At 65.9% G+C, this 14,803-nt stretch overlaps 6 protein-coding genes across 6 annotated transcripts in view; 2 read left to right on the top strand and 4 right to left on the bottom strand.

The window, feature by feature from the left end:
- Nucleotides 1–1,062: 1,062 nt before the first annotated feature.
- Nucleotides 1,063–1,362, top strand: EMIHUDRAFT_232792 (hypothetical protein; the record flags this gene model as incomplete). The annotated part of the gene is made up of 1 exon (XM_005782832.1): nt 1,063–1,362. The coding sequence occupies one exon, from the start codon at nt 1,063–1,065 to the stop codon at nt 1,360–1,362; it is 300 nt and encodes a 99-aa protein (XP_005782889.1).
- A 337-nt stretch (nt 1,363–1,699) lies between these two features.
- EMIHUDRAFT_456555 (hypothetical protein) lies at nt 1,700–4,050 on the bottom strand (the record flags this gene model as incomplete). The annotated part of the gene is made up of 1 exon (XM_005782831.1): nt 1,700–4,050. The coding sequence occupies one exon, from the start codon at nt 4,048–4,050 to the stop codon at nt 1,978–1,980; it is 2,073 nt and encodes a 690-aa protein (XP_005782888.1). The 3' UTR covers nt 1,700–1,977.
- A 745-nt stretch (nt 4,051–4,795) lies between these two features.
- On the bottom strand, nt 4,796–8,168 carry EMIHUDRAFT_468368 (hypothetical protein). Its single transcript, XM_005782830.1, has 8 exons — nt 7,479–8,168; nt 7,133–7,366; nt 6,935–7,000; nt 6,672–6,704; nt 6,345–6,464; nt 5,960–6,198; nt 5,295–5,724; nt 4,796–5,220 (listed from the first exon to the last, which is right to left on the bottom strand). Exons 1-8 carry the CDS (start codon nt 8,145–8,147, stop codon nt 4,906–4,908), a joined length of 2,106 nt encoding a protein of 701 aa, XP_005782887.1. The 5' UTR covers nt 8,148–8,168; the 3' UTR covers nt 4,796–4,905.
- Nucleotides 8,169–9,397: 1,229 nt separating this feature from the next.
- EMIHUDRAFT_232789 (hypothetical protein) lies at nt 9,398–10,294 on the top strand (the record flags this gene model as incomplete). The annotated part of the gene is made up of 2 exons (XM_005782829.1): nt 9,398–10,111; nt 10,241–10,294. The coding sequence occupies 2 exons, from the start codon at nt 9,398–9,400 to the stop codon at nt 10,292–10,294; spliced, it is 768 nt and encodes a 255-aa protein (XP_005782886.1).
- A 1,159-nt stretch (nt 10,295–11,453) lies between these two features.
- On the bottom strand, nt 11,454–14,017 carry EMIHUDRAFT_232788 (hypothetical protein; the record flags this gene model as incomplete). Its single annotated transcript, XM_005782828.1, has 5 exons — nt 11,454–11,672; nt 11,755–11,876; nt 11,964–12,300; nt 12,602–13,126; nt 13,388–14,017. The coding sequence occupies 5 exons, from the start codon at nt 14,015–14,017 to the stop codon at nt 11,454–11,456; spliced, it is 1,833 nt and encodes a 610-aa protein (XP_005782885.1).
- Nucleotides 14,018–14,356: 339 nt separating this feature from the next.
- EMIHUDRAFT_113243 (hypothetical protein) overlaps nt 14,357–14,803 on the bottom strand; it is a gene marked incomplete at both ends in the record, with an annotated part of 2,363 nt that continues 1,916 nt past the window's right edge. Inside the window, one exon of the mRNA XM_005782827.1 lies at nt 14,357–14,740. Within this exon, the coding sequence (XP_005782884.1) occupies nt 14,357–14,740 (384 nt within the window). The remainder of the gene's footprint in view (nt 14,741–14,803) is intronic.

Genomic DNA, 14,803 nt, shown 5'->3' with positions numbered 1-14,803 from the left:
GCATCGCCTCGCCCTGCCCCCGCCCCTGTCCTGGCTGGCCTGGGTGGCAACTCCTCATCATCACGCGCCAGGCGGGAGGGAAGTGGACGGGGCCCTGAGCCGACCTAGCCCTAAACGGAATGGGGCGCCCAACACGTGCCCGGATTACTGTGCCTTCCCCGGGTGCAGCCTTTCGGTTCGTGAAGGGTCGGTGCGTGTCGTGACCCCCTGGAACACCCGTACCCCCGCACCATCTCCATCGCTTGGTTCTATAACCTCTGCCACCACCGGGAGGCGGCCAGGGCTTCATAGACTCGGTCGAGAGACCCCAGATTGGCATCCATGCCTCTCTGGACAGGGTGGCCCGCCACAAGGACCCCAGGAATTGCGACTCGCCGCTTTCCTCCCGCTGTGATTCTGTGTGAGCTCTGTGTCTTGATTTGCCAACAATATACCTAAAACACCCCTCTCCTTAAAATCCCTGTGTGGTGGCGGCGTGCCGTCCTCCCATCCCTCCCTTGGGTTGTCCGTTTTCTTTCTTTCTTTTTCAGCGTTCTTCCTCACCGATGTGATCTCTTTTTTCCTCGTTTTTTTGCGTTTTATTAGCTGCCCTACTGACCTCTTGGACAAACAACACTCTCTCTCCTCTTGGCGTCTCCGTTTTGCCTTTGCAATTCCACAACTCTCCATCCACATGTCAGCTCTGTAATAGATCTGGAGAGAAATCACGACTCTCTAGATCTGAATGGTAGGTAAAAAGTAGTACGAGCCACACTGGAAAAATAAAACCTCTCTCTTCATCAATCATGTGGCAAGACGAACAAAAGAGACAAAAGAAAGCACGCGCAACCGTTTAAAGAGAACCCCCGCAGGGAACTCAAGAGTCCCCCCCCCCCCCCCCCTTCCCCCCGAGAGAACTTTCCAAGCTTCGCCAAGCCTCCTGATCGCGGTAATGTCATCTACCGGCTTTTGCCGCGTCCCGGCGATTCCGGCGACGTTCCACGGACCCAAACCGGGTTGGGCCGGGCCCGGACGGAGTTTCCTGGCGCTGAGCTTGGAGTGCTCACAGTGGACCAGCGCGCAATGCTCGGCGACACGATCCTGAGCGAGTGCTCCACGCCGCCCCAGACCCGGCTAGCTCACAAGCCTCCGCCTGCGCCGCTGCGAGAGCACCGACTGGCGTGGCGGATGGATGGGCCGTTGCCTGATCTGGTGCCTGCTCCAGCTTCGGCGCCGGCGGCAAGCTCGACTGCCGCTGGTCACCTCGCGTCGCAGCGGGTCCTGCGCCCGCGCCTGAGCAACTGGGAACCCGCCTCCCGGACCCGGTCGTCGCTCCTATCGCACTCGGTCTCGCACGACTCCCTGGCTGAGTGCTCGGGCTGAGAACTTTCCCGACTGACTGGCCCCTCTTGAACCGCTCCCGAGCGGCCGCGCTGCGGCCACGCGCGCTCCGCCCCTCCTCATACTTGCCTTACCGTAGCCCCCAACTGCTTGGTGCGGCGTCCGCATCTGTGTTGCATGACCCCCCGGGGCCGAACGTTGCGATCCGTGTGTACAAGTGCAGACGTCTTCGTCACGTCCTGTGTCACGAGCATGCGCACACATAGCTGGTGCTCCCCTCTATCTGCACGTGCACGTGCCCTGCGGTGCGCCGGCGTCCGAGATCAGGCCTCTCGGGGTGCGCCCTGCACGACACCGTATGCGTAATGTGCACGCCCATACGTACGTATACTACTAAATACATTGGTACTCACTCTCTGAATCCGCCACACCGGCAGCATAAATCCTTTTGTACGCGCGCCGATATCTATGTCGTGGACGTGTCGTGTGCACGGACGTGGGGACGCCGCGCCGCTCCGGGGCGCGGTGGTCGTCCGGAGCTCACCGCACACCTCTCACGAACGGCCGGCCTCGTGGCGCCTGCCCACCGCGCCCGTGAGGGCGCATGCGTGGGGAGCTTATCTCGGCGGCACGGGGGTCGGATTGGCGCCAGCGATGCTAGTCCTTGGCCAGCCAGGGCGAGGCATCGATCGCGATCGCTTGCAGAGCCGGCGAGTCGGAGCCCGCGCCGCGAGGCGTCCCGTCCACGCGAAGTCCGCTATCACTCGAGGGCATGCCTGAGAAGCTGCGGCGCGTGCTGCTGCGCGCCGACACATCCTGCGAGGCGGTCGAGAAGCGAGCGTGTGCCTCGCTGACCGACTCGCGCACCATCGACATGCGCTCAAGGTCCTCGGCGTCCACCTCGCCAGTCGGGCTGTCGAGGGGGGTGCTTGCGACCGGCTCTTGCTTGGAGGGCGACGCGTTTGGGGTGTGCGCGCGGCGCGGCGTGAAGAGGGAACTGATGATGGAGCGCGAGCTCCTCCCAAAGGCGCCGAAGATCTTGTGTCGCGGGGCGGGCTCCTCGCCCGTCTCGATCTGGGACAGCCGCAGCTTGAGCTTCGCGTTCTCCCGCCGCATGTCGGACTTGTCGCGTCGCAGCCTGGAGACGGCCTGCTCGTAGTGTCGAGTGCGGCGCCTCATGTACGCCGAGACGCAGCACTGCAGCAGGCAGAGAATGATCGTGGAGAGCGCGTAGGGCATGCCGATGGCGAGCGTGAAGCGAAGGTACCCCGAGAGCTCGAGCGACTCGAGGCACTCCGGCTCGGTCAAGGCCTCGTCGCCGCAGAGAGGGTACAAAAAGTTGAGGCCCTCGAGGTCGTCGGCGGTGAGGCAGGTGCGGGATCGGTGCTTGGTCACCGAAAACATGATCGAGTCGTGCGGGTCTCCGTCTGGGAGGTTCGAGCAGTCCTTTCTGTCCGCGTCCGGAATCCACTCGACGGTGTCATTAGTGAGCGGCCTCTGGCACACGCTGTCGCCCATGACGATCCCCGCCCTGGTTTGCAGGTTGCGTGCGCTAAGGACGCAATCGCCGTTGCAGTCGGTGTCGTCGGGGTGGTCGAAGCCAAGCACGTGCCCAACCTCGTGCGCGAGGGTCGCCTTGAAGTCGTAGCAGTCCCAGCAAGGGAGGAAGATGGTGAAGTAGAAGACGGGCGCAGCAATCAGCCAGAAGAGCGAGAAGAGGAGGCAGAAGAGCGGCGTACGCGCGAGGAAGAGGAGGACAGCATCGGTGCGCCGGCCAAAGACCTTCTTGACAGATGACTCCGCGCGCGTCCCCTGCGACGGGCACAGCGCGTTCCGGAGGCCGGATGCGAGGATGGTGCAAAAGATGCCGGCGCACACGATGGAGACGACGGTGACGACAATCCGCATGAAGAGGACAACGTCCCACCCGGCGTCGTTCATCGAGTGGAACTGGTAGCAGAAGGTGGTATCGAGGTACCAGCACAGCTCGGTGCTGACCGTCATCTCCGAGCGCTGCAGACCTTGGTCCCCATCGATAACCGCGCCCGACGTCAAGCGCGTCGGAAGTCGTTCCATGGCTACTGTGCCTTTTTTTCCGTTTATGACAAAGGCCGCATAATCGCCTTGGTGGACCGAGTTCGCGTTAACGACGCCCGGCGTCCACAAGTCGTTCGTTGTGATCAGGAGCTCGGCGTTCGGGCACTCGCATGTTGCGTCTTTAGGCAAGCTCTCACAGCTTGGCGATCCAGCAGCCTCCCAGCTCTTCCAGCACGCTGTGGTGACGTCCTCAAAGTGGAGGTACTTGTGATTGATCGCCCAGGTGTTGAAGGCCTCGGCGATCGCCTTGCGGATGCGGTCGCAGTCGAGGAACGAGAAGCCAAAGATGTTCTCGATCGACTCAAAGTCCTCCTCCGGAAAGCGCGGAAGCATCCGCTCGCAGAACTGCGGGTGGATTGCATAGGTTAGCCCACCTTTGAGGCCTTTTGTTGAGACCTCTTCTGGCGAGTCGATGTCTTCTGGCGTCGTCAGCGCGGAGGGCGCCGTTGGCGGAGGAGGAGGAGCGGAGGGCGGCGTTGGCGCGCCGTATGGCCAGAGGACAATCTTGTCGTACAAGTTGAAGATGTCGCCCTTCGCGTCGCAGCCGGCGGTAGATGACCGTGGGTCGTCACTGAGGACCCACGCCGAGGCTGGAACAGCGGCGAGGGCCAGCGCGAACGCGAGCGAGCGCATGGACACCGAGCCGCCGGGCCAAGGTATTTAGGCGCCTTCCCTCGGGTTGAGCACATTGACACGCTAAAAAGAATTTTAACACGCAGCATCGCACGACACTGGGCACGGGACTGGCGCGCACTGGCACTAACACAGGTACACCACGAAAAAGAATTTAAAACGCACGGGTCGCGCGCGCACTCTACGCTAAAAAGAACTACACGCCGTCGCCTTGGGACCGGGCTCGTCTCCGATGCGCTTGTCGCCCTCCGATTGCATGTTCTTTCAAATTCACAGCCTTGTTTGAGAAGATAAATACGACCTATGGGCTCACAGAAGATCGAGCAAAACTAAGGCAACGTCATCCTGCCGCACGTGGTTCGCGCCAGGAGTTTTCGCGGATAATAAACAGTGCGGTAGGTGGCCAGCTCGGGGCGCACATGAGCCGGGTGGACTTGTGGGCCGGTCGCCTTTGATTCTCTCTCTGCGTTCTCTCGCACATGTGGAGTGCGAGGTAGCATCTCGTCTGTCGCCGTCCTAAACTGCCACTCCCCTTTCTCCCGGCCGGGGCGGGCGCGCGCAGGGGCGGCGGGTGTGGCGGGATGTGGGCCCGAGTGCCGAGAGCGATATGGCGTCCCATGAGCCATGTGTGTATGTGCGTGTGTTTGAGTTTTTGGGCCGTCACGCCCGTGTGTTCTCTGTGTTTGTTTCACATTAGTGTCATTACCCGGAGAGGTGTACCAGGGTATTCGTAAACTGCTCAGACGAAAACTCACGGATTTAAGCGCCAAAAAGGGGCACACCGCCGTGCAACAAGCGACGAACCGACAAGCAGCGGAGCGGCGGTGGTGGTACTAAGTGCGTTTGGATCCCGGCTCAGGCCAGATAAATGTAGGTTGATGCCGACTTTGGGTCCCGCTCGAGGTATTCGCGGTCTATCAACGACTCTATCCGCTTCTTCAGGTCGGGCGGCTTCAGCGGGAACTTGAGCTGACCACGCGGGAGGCGGCGCGAGGTGAGCCGAGGGGGTGGAGGGCGGGGAGGGGGGGGGGGGGGCCCCTGCTGAAAGAGCTCCGACATGAGGAGCGAGTGCGAGAGCGTCTTTCTCGCCTTCATCACGCGCACGATGGCCGCATCGATCTGGTACTGCCGATCCTGGAAGACGCGCTCACTCGTCTGCTCGTTCTCCGCCTATTTGAGAGCATAGCCCCGACTGCGCACGCACGGCGACCGCGCAGACGCGCGCGCCGTCGCAAGGGGCGCACCTCGCTCTCTCGTGTCTGGATCGAGTTGATCTTGATGCGGAAGAGGGGGTGCTTGAAGGACGCGTCGAGGAAGAAGCGGTCCGACCCGTCCACCTCGCGCCCCTTCGGCTCCTTGCGCAGCACGCGCACCTTGCCGCAGGCGAGCGACTGCAGCGTCACCTTGAGCTCGCGGTCCTCGATGCCGGTGGCCTGCAGCACGTGCGCGTACGAGAGGCCGTCGCCGTCGTTGAAGAGCAGCAGCACGATCGTCTGCAGCAGTGAGACCGAGATCTCCTTCTTGCCGAGCGGGAAGTTGGCCTTGAGCGTGCAGTGGCCGAGGCACGGGTGCCACTGCAGCCGCCGGCCGTTGTGCTTGGACATATAGTAGGTGGAGAAGATCTCCTGCAGCTCGAGGATCTCGCCCGGCAGCTTGAGCTCGACGGGAGGGTACCTGCAGGGAGGGGAGGGCGGCTTGGGAAGGGCGGCTCCTCTTTGGCGCGGCGGTGGTGATCTCGGGTAATCTCGGGTAATCTCGGGTAATCTCGCTGCTCCTCTTTGGCGCGGTCGTGGTGGGCGCGCTGGCGGAGCTCGCGCGGGGAGGGGAGAGGCAGAGCGGGGAGGGGGGAGGCGTGGAGCGTGGGAGGCGTGGAGCGTGGGAGGAAGGCAGAGGGGGAAGGGGAGGTCACGTCGGCCAGTAGCCCTGCGTGAGCACGTGCACCGACAGCTCGAGGCTGGGGGAGACCTTTGCGGCCTGCGGCGAGGTGCGGAAGGATGCCATCACGTCCTGCGAGAGGTCGATGTCCTTGAACATGCCCTCGAGCTTGGAGGTGAAGGCGGAGCCGCACTCCGCCTTGAGCTTGGAGATCATCGCCTTCTCCGTGTCGATCGAGGCCGACTTGTCGAAGAGCAGCCGCTTGGAGAGGTCCTGGACACGGGCGGCGGGCGTGTCGCGCAGCCGTCGCGCGCGCGTCGCGGAGAGGAGGCGCGCGGTGCGGAGGCCTTCTTGTAGAAGGCCTCGAACAGGTCCTTGCCGTCGATGTAGCGGAAGAGGGTCATCGCCTTGTCCAGCACTTCCTCGAGCTCGCCCTCGCTGCTCCCCTTGTTGCCCGCGCGCAGCTTCGAGTCGAGAAACCGCGCCACCAGCTCCGCGGGCCGGTTCTGGCGGATGTTGATGAACTGCTCGAACGACTCCTACACGGCTCGGGCAGGGCTCGGCGGACGGGGGTCTGCCGGAGGTGTGAGAGGAGCCGCTCGCGCTCCTTGAGCGAGTGGCCAGACTGCTCGGGTAATCTCGGGTAATCTCGGGTAATCTCGGGTAATCTCGGGTAATCTCGGGTAATCTCGCTCCTTGAGCGAGTGGCCAAACTGCTCGTTGCCTGCGAAGGCCTGCGCGAGGACCGTGTCGAGCTTCTCCTTGAAAGAGATTAGCTCCTGCGCGCGGGGGGTGGGGGGGGGGGGGGGCAGTGTCTGGGGAGGGCCTCTCTCCTCTCCGGAGGGCCGCTTCCTACTGCCCCCACAAGTCCACCACTCGCTACCCCCACCAGTCTACCCCCACCAGTCCACCACTCCTACCGCCACCAGTCTACCCCCACCAGTCCACCACTCCTACCGCCACCCAGCCGCTCCTGCACGAGCCCTCGCTCACGCTCCTGGTCGCTCACCATCGCACCGCCCACGCTCTTGATGTGCGCCGCAAAGGCCTGCCGCAGCTCGGGCAGCGCGTTCACCTGCGGCACGCGCCGTGGAGGCGCCGTGGACGTGCCATGCACACCACCGTGGCCGCGTGCCCGCCGCGTGTTGGCCGCGTGCGTGCTGGGCGCGTGCGGGGCGCGCACGGCTCGCCGCGGCAAGGGCAGCACCCTCGCCTGCGCAAACAGCGAGTACATGCGCCTGAGGTCGTCGAGGCGCGCGTGCTGGACGAGGTCGGCGAAGCCGCGCTCGAGGAGCGGCCGCACGTGCACCGCGAGCAGCGTCTGCCGCACCGCCGCCATCAGCGGCTTGCGCGAGGAGCCGTGCAGGTAGTGGGCGACGCGAGCCTCCTCTCGAGAGAGGCGCGAGGCGACGTGCTCGAGGTACGAGGGGACGTCGCGCGCCTTCGGGAAGGGGGGCCGGGGGGGGAAGGGGGGGGGGGGGGGGGGGCCTTTCCCTCCTAAGGCGCTCCTTCCCCCCTCCCCGGGGGGGCGGGCCGGCGGGCGGGGCGCGCGCATTCATCTCTGCAGCGCCCTCTGCGAGGTAGTATGCGGACGAGGCGGCGAGGAACTGCTCTTCGAAGTGGCGCTGGTAGAGCCCGAGGTCGTAGAGCATGCGCAGCAGCTCCGCCAGCAGCGACCGCTCCACCTGGTCGCCCCCCCGCTCCCGCTCGATGCTCGCGAGCACGCCATCGCGCAACTTGGCGAGCAGCTCGGGCCGCGCGCTCAGCTGCGCGCGGAAGCTGTGCAGCCCCATCTCCCAGAGGGAGCGCCGCGCGGCGCTCTGCATGACGTAGGTGCGGTCGAGGTACAGGAAGATCGAGCGCAGGGTGAGCATCTCCTCGCAGTGCGCCGACCAGCAGCCGTGCACGAGCGAGAGGAAGGCGCTCGTGTCGGGGGTCTGTAGGGCCTCGATCGAGGCCTCCACGTGGGCCTCGCACTCTGCCTGCAGCTTATCGTACGTCCGCGCCGCCATGTGCTGCACACACATGTCCTCCACACCTCGGTACAGCTCCTCCAGGCTGTGGTTCACCGCACGCTTGCCGTGGACAGCTCGCACCGCGTCCAGCAGCTTGGCCCAGGTGGCCTGCTCGAAGTTGGCGGGCAACTTTGGCGCCGTGCGAAGCGGTTTGATCGTGAGCTTTCGCGGCGCTCCAGCGGCAGATGGCCCGGCCTTCTGCTGCATTTGTCGCTGGAAAGCGTGAGCTCGGCTGCCCTACCTAGGCCCTACCCTACCTACCCCGTCCCCCAGCCTCTATACTTACTCTTTGTACGGAGTTGTGTATCGCGCGCCTTGCGGGGGGGGCGCGGAAAAGAGGAACCTCTTAGCGCCATCGCCATGGTGCTGCAAGCAGTGCCGGGCGACGACGACTTACCGCCTCCCGGTCCCCCTCGGCACACCTCCGCTGCTCAATGGTTGACGGCTCGAACCCGTGAAGCTTCCCCGTGCGCGGGTTACCCCGCACACGGGTCAGCCTGCCAGCCACAAATCCACGCAAGCGTGGTCCGCGTGCATGGCATACAGGCGTCCGCCAGACAGCGCAGAGGCTAGGCGACCGGGGAAGGACTAGCTCAAGGGCAACACAGCGTCACCAGCCGTTGGCGCGCAGAACGAGTCTGCGGCCCTCGGTTGGGACGAGTGCGCGACGCGGTTGAGTTACTAGACACCAGACGCGAACACGACGCACACTCTCAATCGTCACTGCCGCTTGGAACCCCCAAACTCAGGGGCGTGTGAGGCACACTCCGGCGGCGCTAGAGGCCACTCGGCGATCAACGGCAGCACACACGGCCATCGGCCTAAGGAAGCCCAAACAATGCGCCCGCCTCTTTTTCCCTAGGGACGGGACGGGTAATAAATGAATAAATAGAGTTCCAGGAGAGATGGGCGACGCACGAACACAGAGGCACAGTGCCCACCCTGCGCAGGGCGTAAAGAAAGAAAACAAACACCGCCCGGATTTCTTTCCCACTGGCGCAGGTGTATTTTATTTTTGCTTGGCCGGGCATCATGATGAAATTCTGCAAAAACCTGACCGGCCCCTGCCCTGCCCCTACCTAGGTCCTAGCTACCTACCTACCTACCTTACTTATGGGAAACTAAAAAAGAAATCACGGGACGGGTGAAGGTTGGGTACTATACCAACTAAAGTGATGGCTGGTGGTGCTATCCTGCAACCACAGTCCTTCCTGCGACATGGCAGGCCACTCTCAAGCCCTACAAGCACCAGATCAACGACTTGGGGAGGGTTGACATCGTGATTTGCGCGGAAAAATTCTTTTCCTGCTGTGTAAATTCCGGCGTGAGAGAGGGGAAAACCCGACGGGAGGGCTCAGACCCTACCCTACCTACCCCGTCATGATGCCCGGCCTAGCAAAAATAAAATACACGTCGGTACCGGAAAAAGTTGGAACCGTGATCGTGGGGGCGTCGGCATGATCGGTTGGACCGCAGATGACGATGCGCTCGTCAAGGCGGGCCAAGAGGCCGGGGAGAGCTGGGCCGACATTGCCAAGCGCCTGCCCGGCCGCAGCGCCGACTCCGTCAAGAGCCGGTCAAAGCGGCTGAAGCGGCAGCCCGACACGTCCGTGAAGCACGAGCCCGTGAAGCGGGAGCTCGTGCGGTGGACTGCAGCGGACGATGCGCTTGTCAAGGCGGGCCAAGAGGCCGGGGAGAGCTGGGTCGACATTGCCAAGCGCCTGCCCGGCCGCAGCGCGGAGTCCGTCAAGAGCCGGTCAAACCGGCTGAAGCGGCAGCCCGACACGTCCGTGAAGCACGAGCCCGTGAAGCGGGAGCTCGTGCGGTGGACTGCAGCGGACGATGCGCTTGTCAAGGCGGGCCAAGAGGCCGGGGAGAGCTGGGTCGACATTGCCAAGCGCCTGCCCGGCCGCAGCGCCGACTCCGTCAAGAGCCGGTTTGACCGGCTGAAGCGGCAGCCCGACACGTCCGTGAAGCACGAGCCCGTGAAGCGGGAGCTCGTGCGGTGGACTGCAGCGGACGATGCGCTTCTCAAGGCGGGCCAAGAGGCCGGGGAGAGCTGGGTCGACATTGCCAAGCGCCTGCCCGGCCGCAGCGCGGAGTCCGTCAAGAGCCGGTCAAACCGGCTGAAGGGGCCGGCCGACAAAAGCGCAGGCGGCGCCGCCGCGCAGGTGGCCACGGTCGCCCCGCGTCCTCTGGATGCGCAGACCAGCAGATGCCCATGTTTCACCCCTTGGGTGACGTGGGCTACGTGCTCTCCACGCCCGCTGAAGGCCGCGCCTCTCCCCCTCCTCCCTCAGGCCAAGTCCAAGAAGGCGCCGCCCAAGAAGGCCGCCCAGGACAGCGCAGGCTGAACCGATCTAACCGGTGCCGTGGAAAGAAAACCGTCATCCCCGTTCCCCTAGAAAACACTGCGGCATCTCTTGCGGGTCTCGCCAGGGGCGCCTACTAACCTCGCTTGCGAGGGGCGTGTGGCATGTCTGAACGGACTCGTGAGGGGCGCCTGCCAACCTCGCTTCGTCGAAGCGGCGCTCGGTACCCACACCCACCCCGCCGCATTCGTCGCCGGCGCGCGACACGTTCCCGTCGGCTGGACTGCCCTCGTCGAGTGCGTGTCGCCAACCAAGGCGGAACGCACTCAGGGACAGTGCCGGCGGGACGCGGCTCGAGAGGCGGCTCCCGCGGAGGCACGGCTGGCACCCGTGGCGCGGGGCTCGTCTTCGGAAAGACCAGGATCGCTCTACTGGCAAACTTCTGGCTGACACGCGCGCCCGGTCGAGCCTTCGGCGGGCGCGCTGCGGTCGCACGCCTACCCAAGTCATATGCCACGGCGTGCGATCTAGATTCAGCACACGCGCCTCTGCTCGCAACCACTCATCCAATGAACTGTCGTCACCCATGAGTGCGAGTTAGGGCTAGCGGCTGGCCAATAGCCTGTGAGGAGGGCGTCCATAGACACCTCACAAGACCCCACACACGGTCTCGTCCGTGCCTTGCGGCCGGCGACGAGATTGCTAGAGGCGGAGCAAGCCTGCTCTAGTCTCACACGTTCGCCCCTGTCGCCTGTCTGTGTTGTTGTGCTGTTGTTTGTCTCTTGGCACCTTGGAGTGCTGGGGGGGGCGACAGGGGGGACGTGGCCTGAGTGATGTGTACGCCCACTCAGGATGTGTGGCAGCCCGCTGGCTGTGTGTCTTGTGAGCTTGTCTGTGTCTGTGTGTCGCTCGTGCGTGTCGTCATCATCTGTCTTGCGTCCACCCATACCGCGTTGGTGTCCAGTCCGAGCCTGACTGTTCTTCACCTTACTACATACATACATCCTTCCAGTGAAATCCCTGTGTGGTGGCGGCGTGCCGTCCTGCTCGTTCAGGTGGGGACCCTGTCCTCCTCCCATTCCCTCGTTTGGCGTGTCCGTTTCGTATTTATTTAAGTGCTCCAAGGTCGCCTCTCTAAGTACTAAGACTTACTCTAAGATCTAACGGTCGCCTCTCTGAGCAGGTTTGCTGGCAGGTATCTCTAGGCTGGCAGCGCCGCCTCGAGCAGGCGGACGTACTGCGGGTTGAGATGGGTGCCGTCGAGGGCGAGGCCGTCCGCGAGCGCGTCGCCGGCGGGTGTGAGGAGCTGCTCGAAAAAGTCGAGCCAAGCGAGCACGGGCGAGGCGCGCTCGACGGCGCGCCGCAGGGCAGCGTTGAACTGCTTGACGACGGCGCGAGTCTCTGGCAGGACCGGAGGGACCTGCAGGGGGGCGGCACCTCTCGCCTCAGTGAGGGCGCCTCGCCCTGCGCGGGCGCGGGGAGGGGCGGGGTGCCGGGTGGACGAGGATGTTGAAGCGCCGGCGCGCCGCTAGCCGGCGCAGCGTGCGGATGTAGATGTCAACCACCGTGTCGATCGCCTGTGCGAGGTCTCGGTAGCGCGCCCGCTCGACGGCGAGCAGCAAGCCTGAAGGGCGGTCCGCGGCCGGGTGGGGGGGGGGGGGGGCGTCGAGAGGGGAGCGACGCGCCCGCTCGACGGCGGCGGGCGGCGCACCCTCGCGGCAGTCGATCTCTCCAAAGGCGAAGACGACGTCCGCGCCGTCGGGGAGGGAGGCGGCCGCCGCCTCGAAGTTTGCCTTTGGGAAGAAGTCTGCGCCGTCGCGAAGGTGCCACAGCTTGAGGCCGGTCACGAGGACGGGCACGAGCACGCGCGGCTGTCCGCGCCAGCGCACCACGCGCCACGAGGGCGAGAGGGCGTGCGAGTCGCCGGCCACGTACAGAGGCGCGAGGGGCGGGTCGGCCGGCTGCGGCGGAGGCGTGGCGAGGAGCATCGCGGCGCAGCAGTAGTACGCGTTCTCATTGCGGATGAGCGTGAGGTGCAGGTCCCTGATCTGCCGGCGCGCTGGCTCGAGAAGGCGGACGAGGGCGGAGGCGGCGGGCAGGCATCCGGAGACAAAAAGCACCTGCGGCAAACCGCGAGGCGCGCGCAGGGTGGGGCGGAGCCGGGAGCGGGCGAGCCGGGAGAGGGCGAGCCGGGGTGCGTGAGCGGGTGAGGGCCGGAGAAAAGGGGGGGGGGGGCGCCTTGAGCGCCGTGAAGTAGAGAGCGAGCAGGTCGAGCTCGAGGGGAGGAGCCTCCTTGCCGAGTCTCGCCCCCTCCCCGTCGGCTAGCTCGCCGCCTGCGTCCGGAGCAACCTCCGTCGCCGCGGCTCGCAACGCGGCCTCCTCCGCCGTCCCCTTGCAGGGCGACGCGGAGGGCGGCGCGGAGGGAGGCCGCCAGCGCGCGGCCTCGCACTGCTCCCTCGTCGGAAGCAGCGCCGCCACGTCAGCGCAGCGCACGCCGGCGGCGGCGCGCTGCGGGTTGGCGTCGCAGTGCTCGCGCACGGCCTCCAGCGCGTCGGCGTAGCGCAGCTCGACCTCGAGGGTGTGCGCGCGCTGCAGCGCGTACGCGGACGCGTCCGGCACGAGCCGCGCTGCCTCGGCGATGAGCTCGAGCGAGGCGGAGAGCTTGGAGTGGTCCCTTGCGATCGTCGCGAGGAAGGCGAGCGCCGACGCCGACTTTGCGTCGAAGGCGAGCTGCTGCCGCAGCAGCGCCATCCCGTCCTTGGAGCCGAGCGAGGCTGCGAGCAGGCGGCGCACCGCGCTGTCGTCGGAGCGCTGCGTCACCAGCCGCAGAAAGATCTTGAGCGCGTCGTCGTGCTGACCGAGCGCGACGCACGCCTCGCCGTACGGAAGCAGCGCGTCCGCCTGCGCGACGTGTCGTGGACGTGTCGTGGACGTGCCGTGGACGTGTCGTGTCTCACCACGCGGCGGCGGCGGCGGCGGTGGCGGCGGCGGCGGCGGCGGCGGCGGCGGCGCGTGCGCCTGCTCCATGTCCTGCTGCAGGATCGACGTGAGCAGCGCGCCGCCCTCCTGCCGCGCACCCGCCTTGAAGAGCGTCCTACCCAGCTCGATCTTGAGCCGCCGCGCCTTGGCCGCCACCTTGGCCGCCGCCTTGCCGCCCGCCTTGCCGCCCGCCCCGGAGCCGCACCGCTCGAGTGCGGCGCGCACCGCGGCGGCCGCCTCCTCGCCCTCGCCCGCCGCGAGGTGGGAGCGCGCGAGAGCGACCGCGGCCTCCTCGCTCGCGGGGTCCTCGCGCACCGCCCGCTGCAGCCAGTGGCACGCCTCCTCGTGCCGCCCCGCTTGCTCCTCGATGAGGCCGAGCCGCAGCAGCGCCGTGAAGAGGCGCGGAGAGACGCCGAGCAGCTCCGTGTAGATGGTCTTGGCCCGCGCCAGCTGCCGCGCCGCGTACGCCTTGTCCGCGGCCTTGAGGTACGGCTCTAAGTCCTCGGCGGCGTTGGCCGCAGCGGCGGGCGCTGGCTGGGAGGGCGGGCGCGCAACGCTTTTCGCGATCAGGTCGGCACCCTCCCGCACGCACGCGCACACGCAGTGGCCGGCCGGCAGCTCGACGCCATTCTCGGTCACGAGGCTAATGTGCCGCGTGCCGGCGGTGGCCGGCAAGCGCTTTGCAACGAGGGCACACAGGTCGCGGACGGCGCGCCTGTCGGTCGGAGCCCAGCTGACGGCGAGCGTGAACTCGGGGTCGCCGTCGTGGTGGATGTAGAAGCGCATATGTGTGTACACCCGGAGGCGGCGCAGGTCGCGACGAGAGCCTGTGAACTCATTCATGACCGGTCTCAATGCCCCACCCCCCTGCGCGCGGGCCTTCTAAGCCCGCGGGTAGTCCCCCCCCATCCCCAGGGCCTCCAGGGCTCGCACCTCAACCTCTCACAGGCCAGCGCACAGCGCCATAGGAGGTATTTTCTTCTCAATATGTGTGTGTGTGCACATACTGTGAATGGGTCTCGAGCTCTCGACTGTGCGGCGTTGATTTGGGGTTTTTTTTATTCCACGAGCGCGGGGGGGGGAGGCTGCAAAAAGGCTGAACCGGAAAAACACGTTTTTGCTTTTTCACCACACCTCTGCCGACGGCTCCTCCTCCGCCGCGTCCTCCACCAGCGCGACGAGGTCGGGGCAACCGAGGCTCCGCCGCATCCGCGCGCTCTCGGGGTCCCTGCGGCCCAGCAGCCCGTCGAGCGGCAGCGGCTCGAGGTCGAGCAACGCCGCCGTTTGTCGGTCGAGCGACCCCGCCCGCGCCGCCGCCCGGCCCTCCCGCTTGACCGCCTCGTCCCAGCGGCACTGGCCGTAGAAGGTGGAGCGGGGCAGGTCGCCGCAGTCGGAGCGGCGCCTGCGCGGGTCGCCGTCGGACAGCCAGTGCACCATCTCCACCGGCACCTCGAAGCTAAAGTGCGAGCGCTGGAAGTGCGGCGTCAGCGCCACCGCCAGCCGTGCCGCCTCCTCGACAAGCGGCCGCAGCGGAGCGCCCGTCTCGTCCTCCTCGTCCAGCGCCGGCACGGC

The sequence above is a fragment of the Emiliania huxleyi genome (assembly GCF_000372725.1).
Source record: "Emiliania huxleyi CCMP1516 chromosome Unknown EMIHUscaffold_185, whole genome shotgun sequence".
Taxonomy (NCBI): Eukaryota; Haptophyta; order Isochrysidales; family Noelaerhabdaceae; genus Emiliania; species Emiliania huxleyi.
The sequence above is the reverse complement of the archived record's forward strand: the minus strand, read 5'-3'. Positions and strand labels throughout refer to the sequence as shown.

What these genes read in the sequence shown, in the direction of transcription:
- EMIHUDRAFT_468368 (XM_005782830.1), bottom strand. Translation starts at nt 8,147, where the DNA reads ATGCAGCAGAAGGCCGGGCCATCTGCCGCTGGAGCGCCGCGAAAGCTC. An exon ending in AGAGCGTGGGCGGTGCGATG is followed by an intron (nt 6,705 to 6,934) that starts GTGAGCGACCAG and finishes CCCCGCGCGCAG; the next exon opens with GAGCTAATCTCTTTCAAGGA. An exon ending in TCCAGACACGAGAGAGCGAG is followed by an intron (nt 5,221 to 5,294) that starts GTGCGCCCCTTG and finishes GCTCTCAAATAG; the next exon opens with GCGGAGAACGAGCAGACGAG.